The 12685-nt window shown below is 41.6% G+C and overlaps 1 protein-coding gene across 1 annotated transcript in view; it reads left to right on the forward strand.

Annotated features, from left to right (window-relative positions):
- The window catches only part of ARHGEF28 (Rho guanine nucleotide exchange factor (GEF) 28), a 217976-nt gene that overhangs the window by 151174 nt on the left and 54117 nt on the right, over nucleotides 1–12685 (forward strand). The window contains exons 20-25 of the mRNA XM_006899033.1: nucleotides 516–610; nucleotides 2720–2902; nucleotides 3987–4142; nucleotides 8386–8486; nucleotides 11778–11816; nucleotides 11917–11964. Of these exons, the coding sequence (XP_006899095.1) occupies nucleotides 516–610; nucleotides 2720–2902; nucleotides 3987–4142; nucleotides 8386–8486; nucleotides 11778–11816; nucleotides 11917–11964 (622 nt within the window). The remainder of the gene's footprint in view (nucleotides 1–515; nucleotides 611–2719; nucleotides 2903–3986; nucleotides 4143–8385; nucleotides 8487–11777; nucleotides 11817–11916; nucleotides 11965–12685) is intronic.

Genomic DNA, 12685 nt, shown 5'->3' on the forward strand with positions numbered 1-12685 from the left:
TGGATTGATTCAGTGACTGGGATAATTGGGATGGGAGTGTCAGAGAGTGCGATTGGCACAGGACAGAGCGAAGTTTAGGGCTGTTGTACATAGGGTCACTATGCGTCGCAAGAGACTCGACGGCACATAACAACAACAACAACAATAATACTGCAGTCTTTCAGAGCTAACCTTATGTTGTATCTGATGCTATGTACTGTGTACTGTGGAGGCCGACTTGACTCTCCAGTTACTTTTCAGAGGCAGTAAATCACATGGGTGGAGATTTTTCATCTGTCTCCTGTGGATCAGCTGGTGGATTAGAATTGCCTTCATTTGGGTTGGCAGCCCAACTCTTTATCACTGTGCCACCAGAAGTCTCTTTATATAGAATAGAAATCTAAATCTCTTGGCTGAGTGCCTGATGACATCTGTTTATGTTCCAATTTCCTCCTTTATGAGGGAGAATTTATAATAAGTATTTGTGTTGCCAGAATTTGGTTTCAGGTGTCTCCTTTGACTGTTGTCTTTTAAAGTTGCCCAGAAGAAGAAGAAGGAGGAAGGACAAGTGAATCAGATGAAGAAAAACGCAAAGCAGAAGCAAGAGTGGCCAAAATTCAGCAGTGTCAAGGTATGGTGCAGGCACCCCAGCTCCCAGCTCACTGGCCAAGGCATCCTTCTTGTATGTTGGGCGTCTTAGTCAGAGCTCTCTAGAGAGAACCACGAAAACAGAGAGAGAGAGAGAGAGAGAGAGAGAGATTGATTTTTTTCTTTTTTTTATTAGTTTTAATGAACATTTACAGAGATTTTGGGTTTCATTCTGATTGATTTTGTTTTGAGGGACCGGCTCACATGATTGTGGGGGGCCAGGCAAGTCCAAATTCTTTAGATCAGTCATCAGGCAGAAGAATTTTGTGGACTTATGTCCCATGATCCAGAGGTCAAGAAACAAGAGGAATACAGAATGGAAGGGAGAGAGTGCATTCTACCAGAATATCTACGTACAGTGTGGAGGCAAAATTCTTTCAAAGGAAGCTTCCCTTTCAATTGATTAACTATAGTACATTGGGTTACATTATAGAAAGCCATTACATTACACCATATTAAGTTATATTATGCAACAGCAGCTAGTCTAGTGTTTTACCAAACCACCTTGCTTAGACTCATAAACTTAATTGTCATATTTGGGAAGCCCAGATGTCATGACTTTTACAGCTAAGGCCTTCTTCTTTACTCTCTCAATACAACAACAACCCCCTCCCAAATCCCCATAAAACAACTCAATCACCTAAACAAATGATATGTTCAAGTGAGAAGACTGTATCTCCCTCCTTGTTCCTCAGTGATTAAGGTAAATTATAGAAATGTATGTGCATAGCATACATAAAACAATAATTCTGGGCAATTCAGGGGAGATGTGCATTGACATTAGTGGCTGATGGTGCAGTTTTAGAAACCAGCACTGTCATGCCAGAGCTGTAGTACTTCGGTTAGGAACCAAATTGTTGTCTTCAGTTTCCAAATTTGTGAAATAAAGGAATGAGATAGACTAACTTAGTGGTTTTCAGTTCTGACTGGACACTAAAATAGCTTGGGAGAGTTTTGTTAAAATATTAAAGCCTTAGACCTCACCCTCAACCCATTGAATCAGAATCTGTTGGGGGCAAGGTATAGGGTTGTTATTATGGTAAACTCCATCAGGTGATTCTGAGGCAGAGAGAGCTGAAAATCGCCAAATTAGACACTAGCTAAGGTCTCTGTCAACTGTAAGAATTCCATGACATGCTAGAATCGGGGGTGGGGTGGGGTGGGGAACGATGCATGCAAAGATGGTCAAGGAAATTAGATGTTTAGAAACAAGAACACAAACCAGTGTTTGTTTTTGGCCAAGACTGACTGCAACCCTCAGAGGTTCAGGTCTCTGTATTGTTTTCCTTTGTGGGTATTTACTCAGCATGGACACTGCCGCCTCGATTTGCATTCCTGAGCTTAATGTTTAGTCTTAATAGAAAACAGCTTGAATAAATAAAGAATAGCTTTGCAAGTTTTCCTGGAATAGGGGAATGAGAAAGGGATGAGCATTTATTGAGTGCTTTGTTTCCAGAGAGGACAATGGAGGCTCAGAGGTCTGAATTCACTTGATTGAGGCCATTGTCCCTGAGTGGGACAGTTGGGACTTGACCCTGGGCCTGTTCCATTCAATAACTTGTGCTTTCAATGTTAGATGACAACAGTTGCTGGCTTTCAAATCAATTTGACTTGTGAAGACATGTGTGTTTGAGTAGAATTGAAATTCGTAAGGTTTACAATGACTGATTTTTTTTTAATATAAAACACTAAACAAAAAATATTTTAATTTAAAAATTATTAAAATTAAAAACTAGGCCTTTCTTATAAGAATCTTTCCAGTGGACTCAAACGGACAACCTTCTGGTTAGCAGGCACACATGTTCATAATTTTCAGCACCCAGATGATGTTCTAGTTAGCAACATCTCTATGTAGCTTGGTTTTTCTTTTTAATTTTTTTTTGTTTTATACTGATTAATTTGCAAAATTCAAATACATTGGTTTTCATTGTGTCTTTAACACAAGATCCTTCCCATGTCCCTCACCATCCCCCATTAAATTATGCAACCCTATGATTAGCACCCCACTTTCCCCCCCTCCCCACCCTCTGCACCTAGCCTCACCTTTCTGTTGTACTGCCATGATAACCTAATGGTAAATACTAATTCATAGAAATACTCAGTAACCAAGACCAGCAAATTTGCAAGTATTTGGAGGAGAAGCTGCACATCTATGCCAAACTTGGAGAGCTGAGTGGATTCGAGGATGTCCATCTAGAACCCCACCTCCTCATTAAACCTGACCCCAAGGAGCCTCCCCAGGCAGCCTCGTTACTGGCAGCAGCACTGAAGGAAGGTAAGTTGCTTCACTAAAGGGTTTTTGGACAAATTTAGCAAATGTCTATTGAGCACCTACTATGTACAGTGTAGTCTTGGTAGACATGGTACTGTGGGACAAGACAAAGTCTAAAGGCTCCTGTAATGCCTATTTCTATGTGTTATCATGTCAATTCCGAGACAGAGTAAGTACTGAGTGGGTTTCAAGGATTTCAAAACATAGGTTTTCAAGATTGTAAGCTTCACGGGAGCTGATCATTAGAGCTTTTCTCCCATGGGGCCACTGGGAGGGTCACACTGCTGACCTGTCAGAAGCTGAACACGTAACCATTATACAACCTTTGTCACAGACTAGCTCTTTAGTTTAAAGCAGGCAATCAGATTTGGCATAAAAATATAAAGTGCTTGAGACAAACACCAATATTTTTTTATTAAATTTTATTAGTATTAATGAACATTTACAAGGATTTTGGGTTTTCATTCCTTCATTGCTGTACCATTCTCTCTACCCTCTTCCCCAGTTTGAAACACCAATATTGGATAGTTGACCTTCCTTTTTGAGGAACTAGGAATTCTCAGCCATCTACTTTCTCATTGTCAAATTGATTCTGACATATGACAACCACATTTGTTACAGGGCAAAACTGCCCATAAGGTTTCTCAGCCTGTAACCTTTATGAGGAGGGAGCTCTTGTGGCCTGTGAATTGAAAGTTGTGCTGCCAGCCCAAAGGCAGGCGGTTCAAATCCATCAGTTGCTCCGTGGAAGAATGATAGAAAGTCACCCATGTAATTTGCAGCCTCTGAAAACCCACTACAGGGTCAACTACAAGTTGATTATATCTCAATGGCAATGAGTTGTTGAGTTGTAATCTTTATGATAGTAGATTATTGTTGCTGTTGGGTACTATTGAGTTGGTTCTTACTCATAATTGACCCTTCAGTGAGTTTTCAGAGACAGTAAATCACATAGGAGGAAATCTTTCTCCTACAGAGCTGTGGGTGAATTCCTTTGTGTTGGCGGCATAACTCCTTACTATTAAGCCACCAGAACTTCCTGTTATTATATGTATGTATCTATTTGTGTTTTTGTTGTTTGTATTAGCTGAGAGCCTCCAAGCAGCAGTGAAGGCCTCACATACAGGTGATGGAAATCAGTCATCAGAGGAAAGTTGTGCAGAATCTGGCATGACCGATGATGCACCCAGCTCTAATGATGGGCCGGGATGTTCTAGTGAAGGACCAGAACTGTCGACAGCATGTAAGTGAAAACCCAGGCTTGTTTCAACAAGTCTGAAAACAGCCTCTGAAACATAGAATGATAACATGAAATGGAATCAATGTCTCTGTCCTTATTTCAAGAGGATTTGGTATATTTTTAAGTATTAGGAACATATTGGACAATAAATATGTGAGGTTACTTTACATATAATGAAAACATTACTATTCCAAGGACAAAGACTTAAAGAGAAGTTGATAGGTGACACTGCTTTGTTTCCCAGGCAAACTTTGCACTTTCTCCAAACCCTATCCTTGTACTTTTTTTATAAGACTAACTAATACAGTTTTGGAGGGACCAGTCCTTGGAGAAAGACATCATGCTTAGAATGGTGGAGGGTCAGCATAGGAGAATAAGACCCCAGATGAGATAGATTGATGCAGGGACTTGGCACTGGGGGCAGGTGTGTTCAAAGACAGTGAGATTGGCTCAGGATAGGGAGCTCTGGTGGCCTAATGGTAAGAAGCTGCTCTGCAATCCGAAGGCACACTGTTCAAATCCAGTAGCTCCTCCGTGGTAGAAGGATGGGCAGTCTCCTCCCATGTGATTATCTGCCTCTGAAAATTCACTGGAGGGTCAGTTGTAGATTGAATATGACTCAGCAGCACACAACAACAACAACAACAACAACAACAACAGGACAACAGGGCAGAGCTCAGATCTATTGTTCCTAGTGTTGCTGTGAGTCATAGTTGACTTGACAACATATAACAACAATAACAATTAATACAGTTTTGAAATAACCTTTTTCAAAAACGTTTTGATTTTTCAGAAAGGGTTTCTGAAATCCACTAGGATAAAAGCTTTTAAACTTTATTTATACCAATTGAGAAGGCAAAGTATCATACACACACACACACACACACACACACACACAGATAAGAGTTGATGTTGTGGTTAAGGGCAAAAACTTAGAAGACTTTAATCTACATTTTCATAATTCAGGTTAGAATAAAACATAGAGAATTGGTCAGGGGATTTCTTAGAAACTAATTATACTCTGAGTATGGTTGTAATTGAAATATAGGTATGCATCGCTTAACATCCGTGAAGTGTTCTATGAAATGGAACATTATGTGCTTTGGACACTGTGTAAACATCACACTGAAAGCTTATGGGGACCCACTTCCATTTATTTTTGTCATTGCTGCTGTTGGAGCTGCTGGTTGAAGCAGCTTAAGCTGAAGGGGTGAGAAGGATGCATGTGGAGGAAGCAGGTGAGAAGGGATGAGAGTGCCCCTACCCTGCGCTGTCCACACTCCTGTCCACTCAAGCAGCCCTGCCGCTCACACCTGCCTGCTGGACAGAGCTCAGAGCTCTTGCCTCACCTGCCTGTCTTCTACTTGTGGTCCAGTGCTGCAAGACTCTGAGTGGTTGTTGTTGCTTGGTGCTGTCAAGTGGCCTGTCACTCACGGAGGGCCTGTCAACAGCAGATCTGGACCTTACCTGTCCTGCACCGTCCTTAGTGTCTCGGATATGCGTGAGTCTGTTGTGACCATCACTGTGCTAGACCATCTTGTGCCAGACCTTCCTCTCTCTGATCCTTCACCCTCCTCAGCGTGATGGCTTTCCAAGAGCTGGCCCCTCCTGACAGCAGGCCCAAAGAATGTGAGATTCAGTGTCACCATTCTTGCCTTTATGGAGCAAAAACCATTAAGGTGAAATAATAAGCAAAAGGAGAGTGGTAGTCTCTTAAAAAGCAAACAAACAAAACTCAAACACCCTCCCTGTTCCTAACAAACAAAACAAAACAGACGTATGTGCTGCCATTTTCTAAATTATTATTAAGTACCATATACCTGTATTTAATACCTCAAAGTTTTCTGAGAAAAGAGCATATCAGGGATATTTTCCAACATGTGTGGGTGATGAAAAGCTTACTTCCACAATTTCTTATGTACATGAGATATAAGATACATATTGAATCTTTAGTGGCAAGAGATTAGAGGATTAAATAGTCTCAGTTTTGTTGGTATGTTAAGAGATCCAACAGTAATACAGATTTTTAATTATATAATTTTTTTAAAAAATCAGGCCCGATACTTTCTTTTCCCTTCTCCGGTTCTGCCTTATCTAATCCTGAGTTTCTATTTTCAGAATGGGCACATATGTTTTCCATTTCTACAGAGCCCAGATTCATCAGGGGAGTTGTTCTGCCCTGGATGATTTCCCTTGTAACGAAGAGCCTCGTTATGCCGTTGAGGAAGTCCTGTCTAAAAATACATGTGGGGATCCACGGCTCCCAGCCTCACCCCAGGGACAGCTGGGAAGGCTCCTGTCCTCGGCCACAGCTGCTCTGAGCACACGGCCACGTCTCCCTCCCTGCAGGGCGGGTGATGAAGGTTCTCCCTGGCTGTCTCCACTTCTCCTGTGACATGGGGACTTTTTTGCATCTGCTAGAGCCCCAAGAGACGTGTATAGAGCTCTGAGATAAGATTCATGCAGAGGAGGTGCACAGACAGGAGGCTGGGGTTCTGCACCCCAAACGCCTCTTCAGCTCTAGGCTGAACTAGAGCATAGTGCACAAGAAGGTGGTTCTCTCTATAGAATTGCTGACAGAAAATGAGAATTCCTCAGTGAAGATCTAGAACTGAGTAGGTCAGTTCTGTGCTTTTGAATAGAGAAGTTGTCAGTCCAACAATGGAGACAAAGCAAGGCCCCCTATTTTCAGTCCTCTATACACCTGATAAGGTAGGTAAATAGATCAGGTAGATAAATATAATCTGCTCTCTGGGAGCTCTGATGGCCTGCCTAGTGGTTAGGAGTTGTACTGTCAACCCAAAAGCACATGGTTTGAATCCACTCCATGGGAGAAAGATGGGCAGTCTTCCCATGCAGTTATCTGCCTCTGAAAACCTGCTAGAGGGTCAGCTGTGGAATGGTTCTGACTAGACAATATATAAAAACTCTCTGTTGTGTCGTCTCTACTGGAGAGCCCTCAGACCAGCTTGACATTGAATACAGATCCTGGCCTAACCTCCAGTTCTGCCTTAATTGAACTGAATTTTGGCCTCTTCACCCATTTTTGTTTCTTCCATTCTTCATTTCTAGGATGGAGAAAGAGAGTAGCAATTCTTTGGTAATGGCTTTGGGATTCCCTTAAAAGTTGAGCACCCAATAATTTGGTCAATATTAGTTTTTTTTCAGTGACAGATAAAAATATTCCTATATAACTTCCTTTCCCTATATGTGACTAAGCTTTTCCCAATTCGTGCCAAATAAACTTAAGTTTTCCAAGTTTCCGCTGTACAAACAATGTATTAGAAGGGGCCCTCGGAGTATTAGAGGACTTTCATTTTCCAAATACAAAAGTATTTTTATTAATTTAAGTGAAGAAAGCAAAATATTTCTTTTACCAGAATAAAATATTAAGATGGTACATATAAAAGGATTGTTTAAACAGAGTGACTAAGTGAATATTTTACCAGGGTCTTGACTGGACATGATTCCAATGAAGCTACTTTGAAAAGTCTAATTTTAATCAATGCATGATAACAGCATATATTTTAATTGAGTTCATATAGGTAAACAACTCACTAAGATCTCACCAAAAGGGAATTATTGGATAAGTAAAAATCTGTATTTGGTTTTTAAGAACATTCCTGGGTTTGCTTCTGTGGATGTGAATTTAGAGCATGAACAAGAAATGTGAAAGGGGGGAAAAGTACATTTGGAACTGGTTGTAAAATAAATTATTCAGAAATAGAGATTCTTGGTTTGTGTTCAGACTGTGAGATCGTGAAGTATTAGCCACCCTCACGGTCCTTTGAAGTCTCAGTCTTGGATTTAAACCTTGCCTTTCTTCTCAGTCCCGTTTATTGTCTGCTCTCACATGGTCACCCAGGGGCCTTTTATCAGACATGTCTGCTTGAAGCCGCACAGGGGTATGCCCAGAGACCTTGCTCTCGCCCCATGGTGTCTGTTTCAAAATCCCCCTTTCTCCCAACAGGCTTTTTCTTACTATGTGAAGTGAATTGTAGAATGTACTCACTCAGTCTTAGACACATCCATTTGACACCTCGCGGCCAGAAATAACAATGAAAAGTGTGGATGATCATTTTATGCCATTTGTGCATTTGGTATCTGTTAGTGTGTAAGCTCCATGAGGGCAGGGATTGTATTCTGATGGTACCATATCGCTTATTTCAAAATATGTGTCAGCTGCGTACACTGGCTGATGTTTGATGTTGTCCTTTTTGTTTCTGTCTCGATGGTGCACTGCCAGCACTAGTCACAGAAGGGAAAGAAGGAGGAGACTGTTGGGATGTGGATCCTGAGATCCAGGGTGTGGTAACCAACTTGGCGGTCTCTGATGCAGGGGAGAAGGTATCGTTAACCAATTTGTTGGTAGATAGCATTGGTTATGTTATGTGATGATGATGATGATACAATGACCTCACATTCTGGTCTGTCAAAAGCATTGAATCGTATTTGAAAAGCATTTCCCTGATTTGTTCTCAATTTGAATTTCTATTTAAACTTTCAATTTGCTTGAAAATGTTCTTGCTCTGACCTGAGTCATGCAGGTGTAAACAAAGAAGCCATTGGAAAGTTATTAAAAATACATTTAAAAACGGAACGTGTATATGTGTGTCTGCACTCTGACTTCTTTTCTTGTCTTCCTTTCCACACCGTGGGCCTGTCCTTAGCTTCGTGCTGACTCTGGGGGCTCAGCTCTCTGGTTGAGAGGTGGCCCTGGGCTGCTTTGCAAGCTGGGGGAGCTAATGTAGCTAAAGCAATTTTCACTTTGGAGTACTCTTGCTTTGTTCAACTTCTTTGACCTTCCTCTCTTTTTCAAACTTTCCCTCACATTTCCAGCTTCTTTTTTTTTTCTTCAATTGACTGAATTAATCTGGGCAATGTTTGAGCTAAAGTGATGTCAAACACTTCCTGAGTTATAATATTCTCTTTAAAAAATGAAATTTATGAAATATGCTGTTACTGTCATATGAAATTGAGATACCAGATATAGGGAGGGAATAAAAATATTTAAGGTTGCATAGTGGAATGTACTTGGGGCGGTGGGGGGGGATTGTGTACCAGGGAGGGAGTGTTTCTTTTGCTTTTAGAGGAGAGGGGCGAACTGGGGGGCGGGGAGGGGGGAGAGGGCTGGGCGGGGAGAGAAGTATGGCAAGGAATGAATGGAAATCCAAAATCTCTGTAATTGTTCATTAAAATTATTAAAAAAAAATAAGCTGTAAAAAAATGACTTTGAAGGGGTAATCTTTCTCCTTTGGCTGATTTGAGTCTCGAGAATTTAGCTTTACCTAAGATTGAATCAAAGACATCACCACACAGTTAGACATGTTGAAATGGGCACATGTGAGACACATACACAGATGTTCTCTAAAATACATGACACGTTTTCTGTTTTTATGATATCACATACCACTGAAAAACTAAGAGTTTTTTGAAAAATGAACACTCCATGGAAAAAGGAGCTGTGACTGAATGTCCTTTTTTAAGCATCACAGGTCAAAATGAAAACCAGGAGGGTAGTATTTTATTCTACTTATTCTGCATTAATCTTCCAAGTTGTTTCATAATGAAATGCTCCTGTTTTTTATTCTTTTCTGATCAGGCTTCCTTTTTAATACAAATGTCCATAATTTCTGAATACTTTTGCACTGATAGCCAAAAGAAAGGGAAAAAAGTAAAGAAGGGAACTGATCAAAAAGCATTTTTATGGAACGTGGTGTTGGCTCCCATTCATAACATCTTCCATGACTTAAGCACAGGCCCCTTTTGGATTAGCCTCTGGAAAATGTTGTCCTTAATAAATGAGCCGTTTTGAAAATCAGTAAGTCTTGAATATGTGTGCAATGAGTATTTATCAGTAACTTTGTTAATAGAATTTATTAAAAACTCATCAAATACCTAAAAGAAAACCCACCCCCTTGGGCAAAAAGCCTTTGTGTAAATCACCAGCTGCAGTTATGCATATTTGACACAAGGTGGCGGGCCAACTCCATTAAAAGGACGACGCCAAGCATTCTCGCTTTGTCTCAAGCCAAGTGGTTCTTTGAGGTAAACCGACCACGTGTTGCTTAATAGAACGGATGTTTATTTTGTTTTCATTTTGAAAAACTCAATTTTTATATTTTAATTTTTGTAAAAGTTACATACCCGTAAGCTGTATTTTGAAAAAGCAATGGAGCTTGGGTAGAAAGGACAGAAGACCAGAGAGAGAGAACTCCAAAACTGACCGAAGGACTGGCTTCTTTGCCAGGGAGCCATTGAATTGTGGGCTTCAGGGAAGCAGGCACACTCTGGAGTTCTACGCAGAAGTGCTCTGTAGGCTTAAGATACATTTAGGGAAGAAAGTGGTTCCAGAATGTTCCTCCATTTCTCAGGCCCTGTCCAATTCCTAAATTGTAACATCTCTGGTAGAACTAGGCATGGATTGAAAAGGCTCCAAACTTCATCTTTCTCATCTTTTGTCCTCATCCTATTCAGGAAATCACTAATTGTCATATAGGCAAAGGAACTTGAGGGGGAGGAGGAACCACAAAATCCAGCTAATTTATCACAACTTCCTTAGCCCAGAACATGAGGAAGGGTTACAGTTACTTAGACTTAGGTTTCTCAGACCAGGCAAGAGGGGCAGGATTTCTGCTGCTCTTCCATAGCATGAAGAGTAGACAGTAGATATGCAGTGTCTACTTACAGAGTAGAATAGGATTCAATTCAGCCAGTAGTCATTCGTTTAACTAATATTGGAACAGTGTCTGTTACTTGACAGAGAGATAGGACTTACCTTTGAGAATATAGCCCTGAACAAGTAAGTAGAGAGTATCCTGCTACTCAGTAGTCTGTATCAATAGAAAAAGGCAAACAGCCAATCAATAAGCAGATGCTTAGTTTAATTTTGGAAACTGGAAACACTCTCCACTGGTCCCCTTAATGTGTGCTGTGGGGGAGAGAAAGAATGGGGCGTAGGCTCTGCCCTCTAGGAGCAGATGGCCTCCTGTGGCCTCCCTTGTGCTAGTGCCCAGCTCCCATAGGATAGTGCTTTTGAGGGGTCACAATGAGGGGTCCGAGAGTAAGGGATCACACAGTGAGGGGTCACCCTGAGGGGTTGCAGTGAGGGATCTCAGGGGCACTGGCTTCGAGTTGTGCTCTACCATGGAGGCAGCCAACTTTGGGCTCCCTGTGGGTTGGGGCTGGGTCTGGTTTCTCCTCCCAGTCACTGGCTGTTTGGGCTTCGTGAATCACCAGCACTGAGATGGAGTGAGAGGCCAGCCCAGAAGTTCTCTATCTTCCTAATGGGGCGGGGAGATGTCCAGAACATGAGGGCCAACCTGGCCTGGCAGACAGCCACGGTGTGAGCACAGAGCACACCCAGTGTTTACAGTGTGGTTCTCAACAGGTAGAATATCATGCTTTGCTTAGAAGAGTTGCATCTGAAATACTGAGTTGGGATGAAGGAATTTCTTGGTTATCAGTATGCGGTTTAGTTCAGTGGGTGTTTATTTCAGTGAGGAAGCAGAGGCTCTAGAGGTAAGGTAACCAATCTAGGAAGGGGCGAGATTTCTCAAGGGGTCAGATGTTTTGGGACGCTAAGAAGCAACTTTTACTTAGCAGAATGTTTTTAATTTTATTTTTTATGTGTTTTAGGTGGACTATAGAGGCTCTCTGGGTTCTTCACAGTCTGAGGTGAGATACATATGGTCTGAACATTATCCTACTCTCCTTTATTTGTGAATAAAAAAAAACATATTAGAAAGCATTTGACACTTACGATCTTATTTTTCAGATTATACAAGCGATACAGAATTTAACCCGGCTCTTATATAGCCTCCAGGTAACTTTCCCCCTTCTAATCTTTGACCTTGTGAATGGAATGGTTCTCTTTTTTTGCAATTCCCTTTATTTGATGATTCCCAGATTTTTAGAAATTAGAACATTTGAGAGGCCTGACAAAGAATGCCACCCCCCACCTCCCACCCAGAGCAGGTCCACTAGATGCAGGGAATTGAGCCTGGTTTTGTAATCACCAGGCAGCACCACCACCCAAATGTTTTATACCATCCTTCTCCGAAACCATAAAACAGTTCATATCTTTACAAAATACGCTGATGCACATGATCTGGCTTAAAGTTCACAGCGAAACTCTTAAGTGAGTGGAGCATGACTTCACATTTTCTGGTGAAAACTCACATTCACACCTACCCTTTGCTCACTTCCACATGTGGCCTTAGGCTTTTGCTGCTGTGAGGTGCTGTCTGATCCGTTCTAAATCACACAGAACACTACCTGGACCGGCACCATCCTCACAGTTCTTGCTGTGTTGGCACTCACTTGTTGCAGTGCTCAGTGGCTTGCCAAAGAGTTGGCAGGTCGAGTTCACCAGCTGCTTCTTGGAGGAAGATGTGGCAGTCTGCTGCTGTTAAGACTGTTTAGCCTTGGAAGGCCTGGGCAGCAGCTCTGGTCAGTCCTGCAGGGTTACCAGGCATCAGAATTGATGGGCTGGTTTTGTGAGCAGTTAGATCCACATGCACCAATACGCTTTTGTTTGTTCAGCC

This window comes from Elephantulus edwardii, unplaced genomic scaffold (genome assembly GCF_000299155.1).
Source record: "Elephantulus edwardii isolate Elephantulus edwardi_28Jun2011 unplaced genomic scaffold, EleEdw1.0 scaffold00244, whole genome shotgun sequence".
Lineage (NCBI taxonomy): Eukaryota > Metazoa > Chordata > Mammalia > Macroscelidea > Macroscelididae > Elephantulus > Elephantulus edwardii.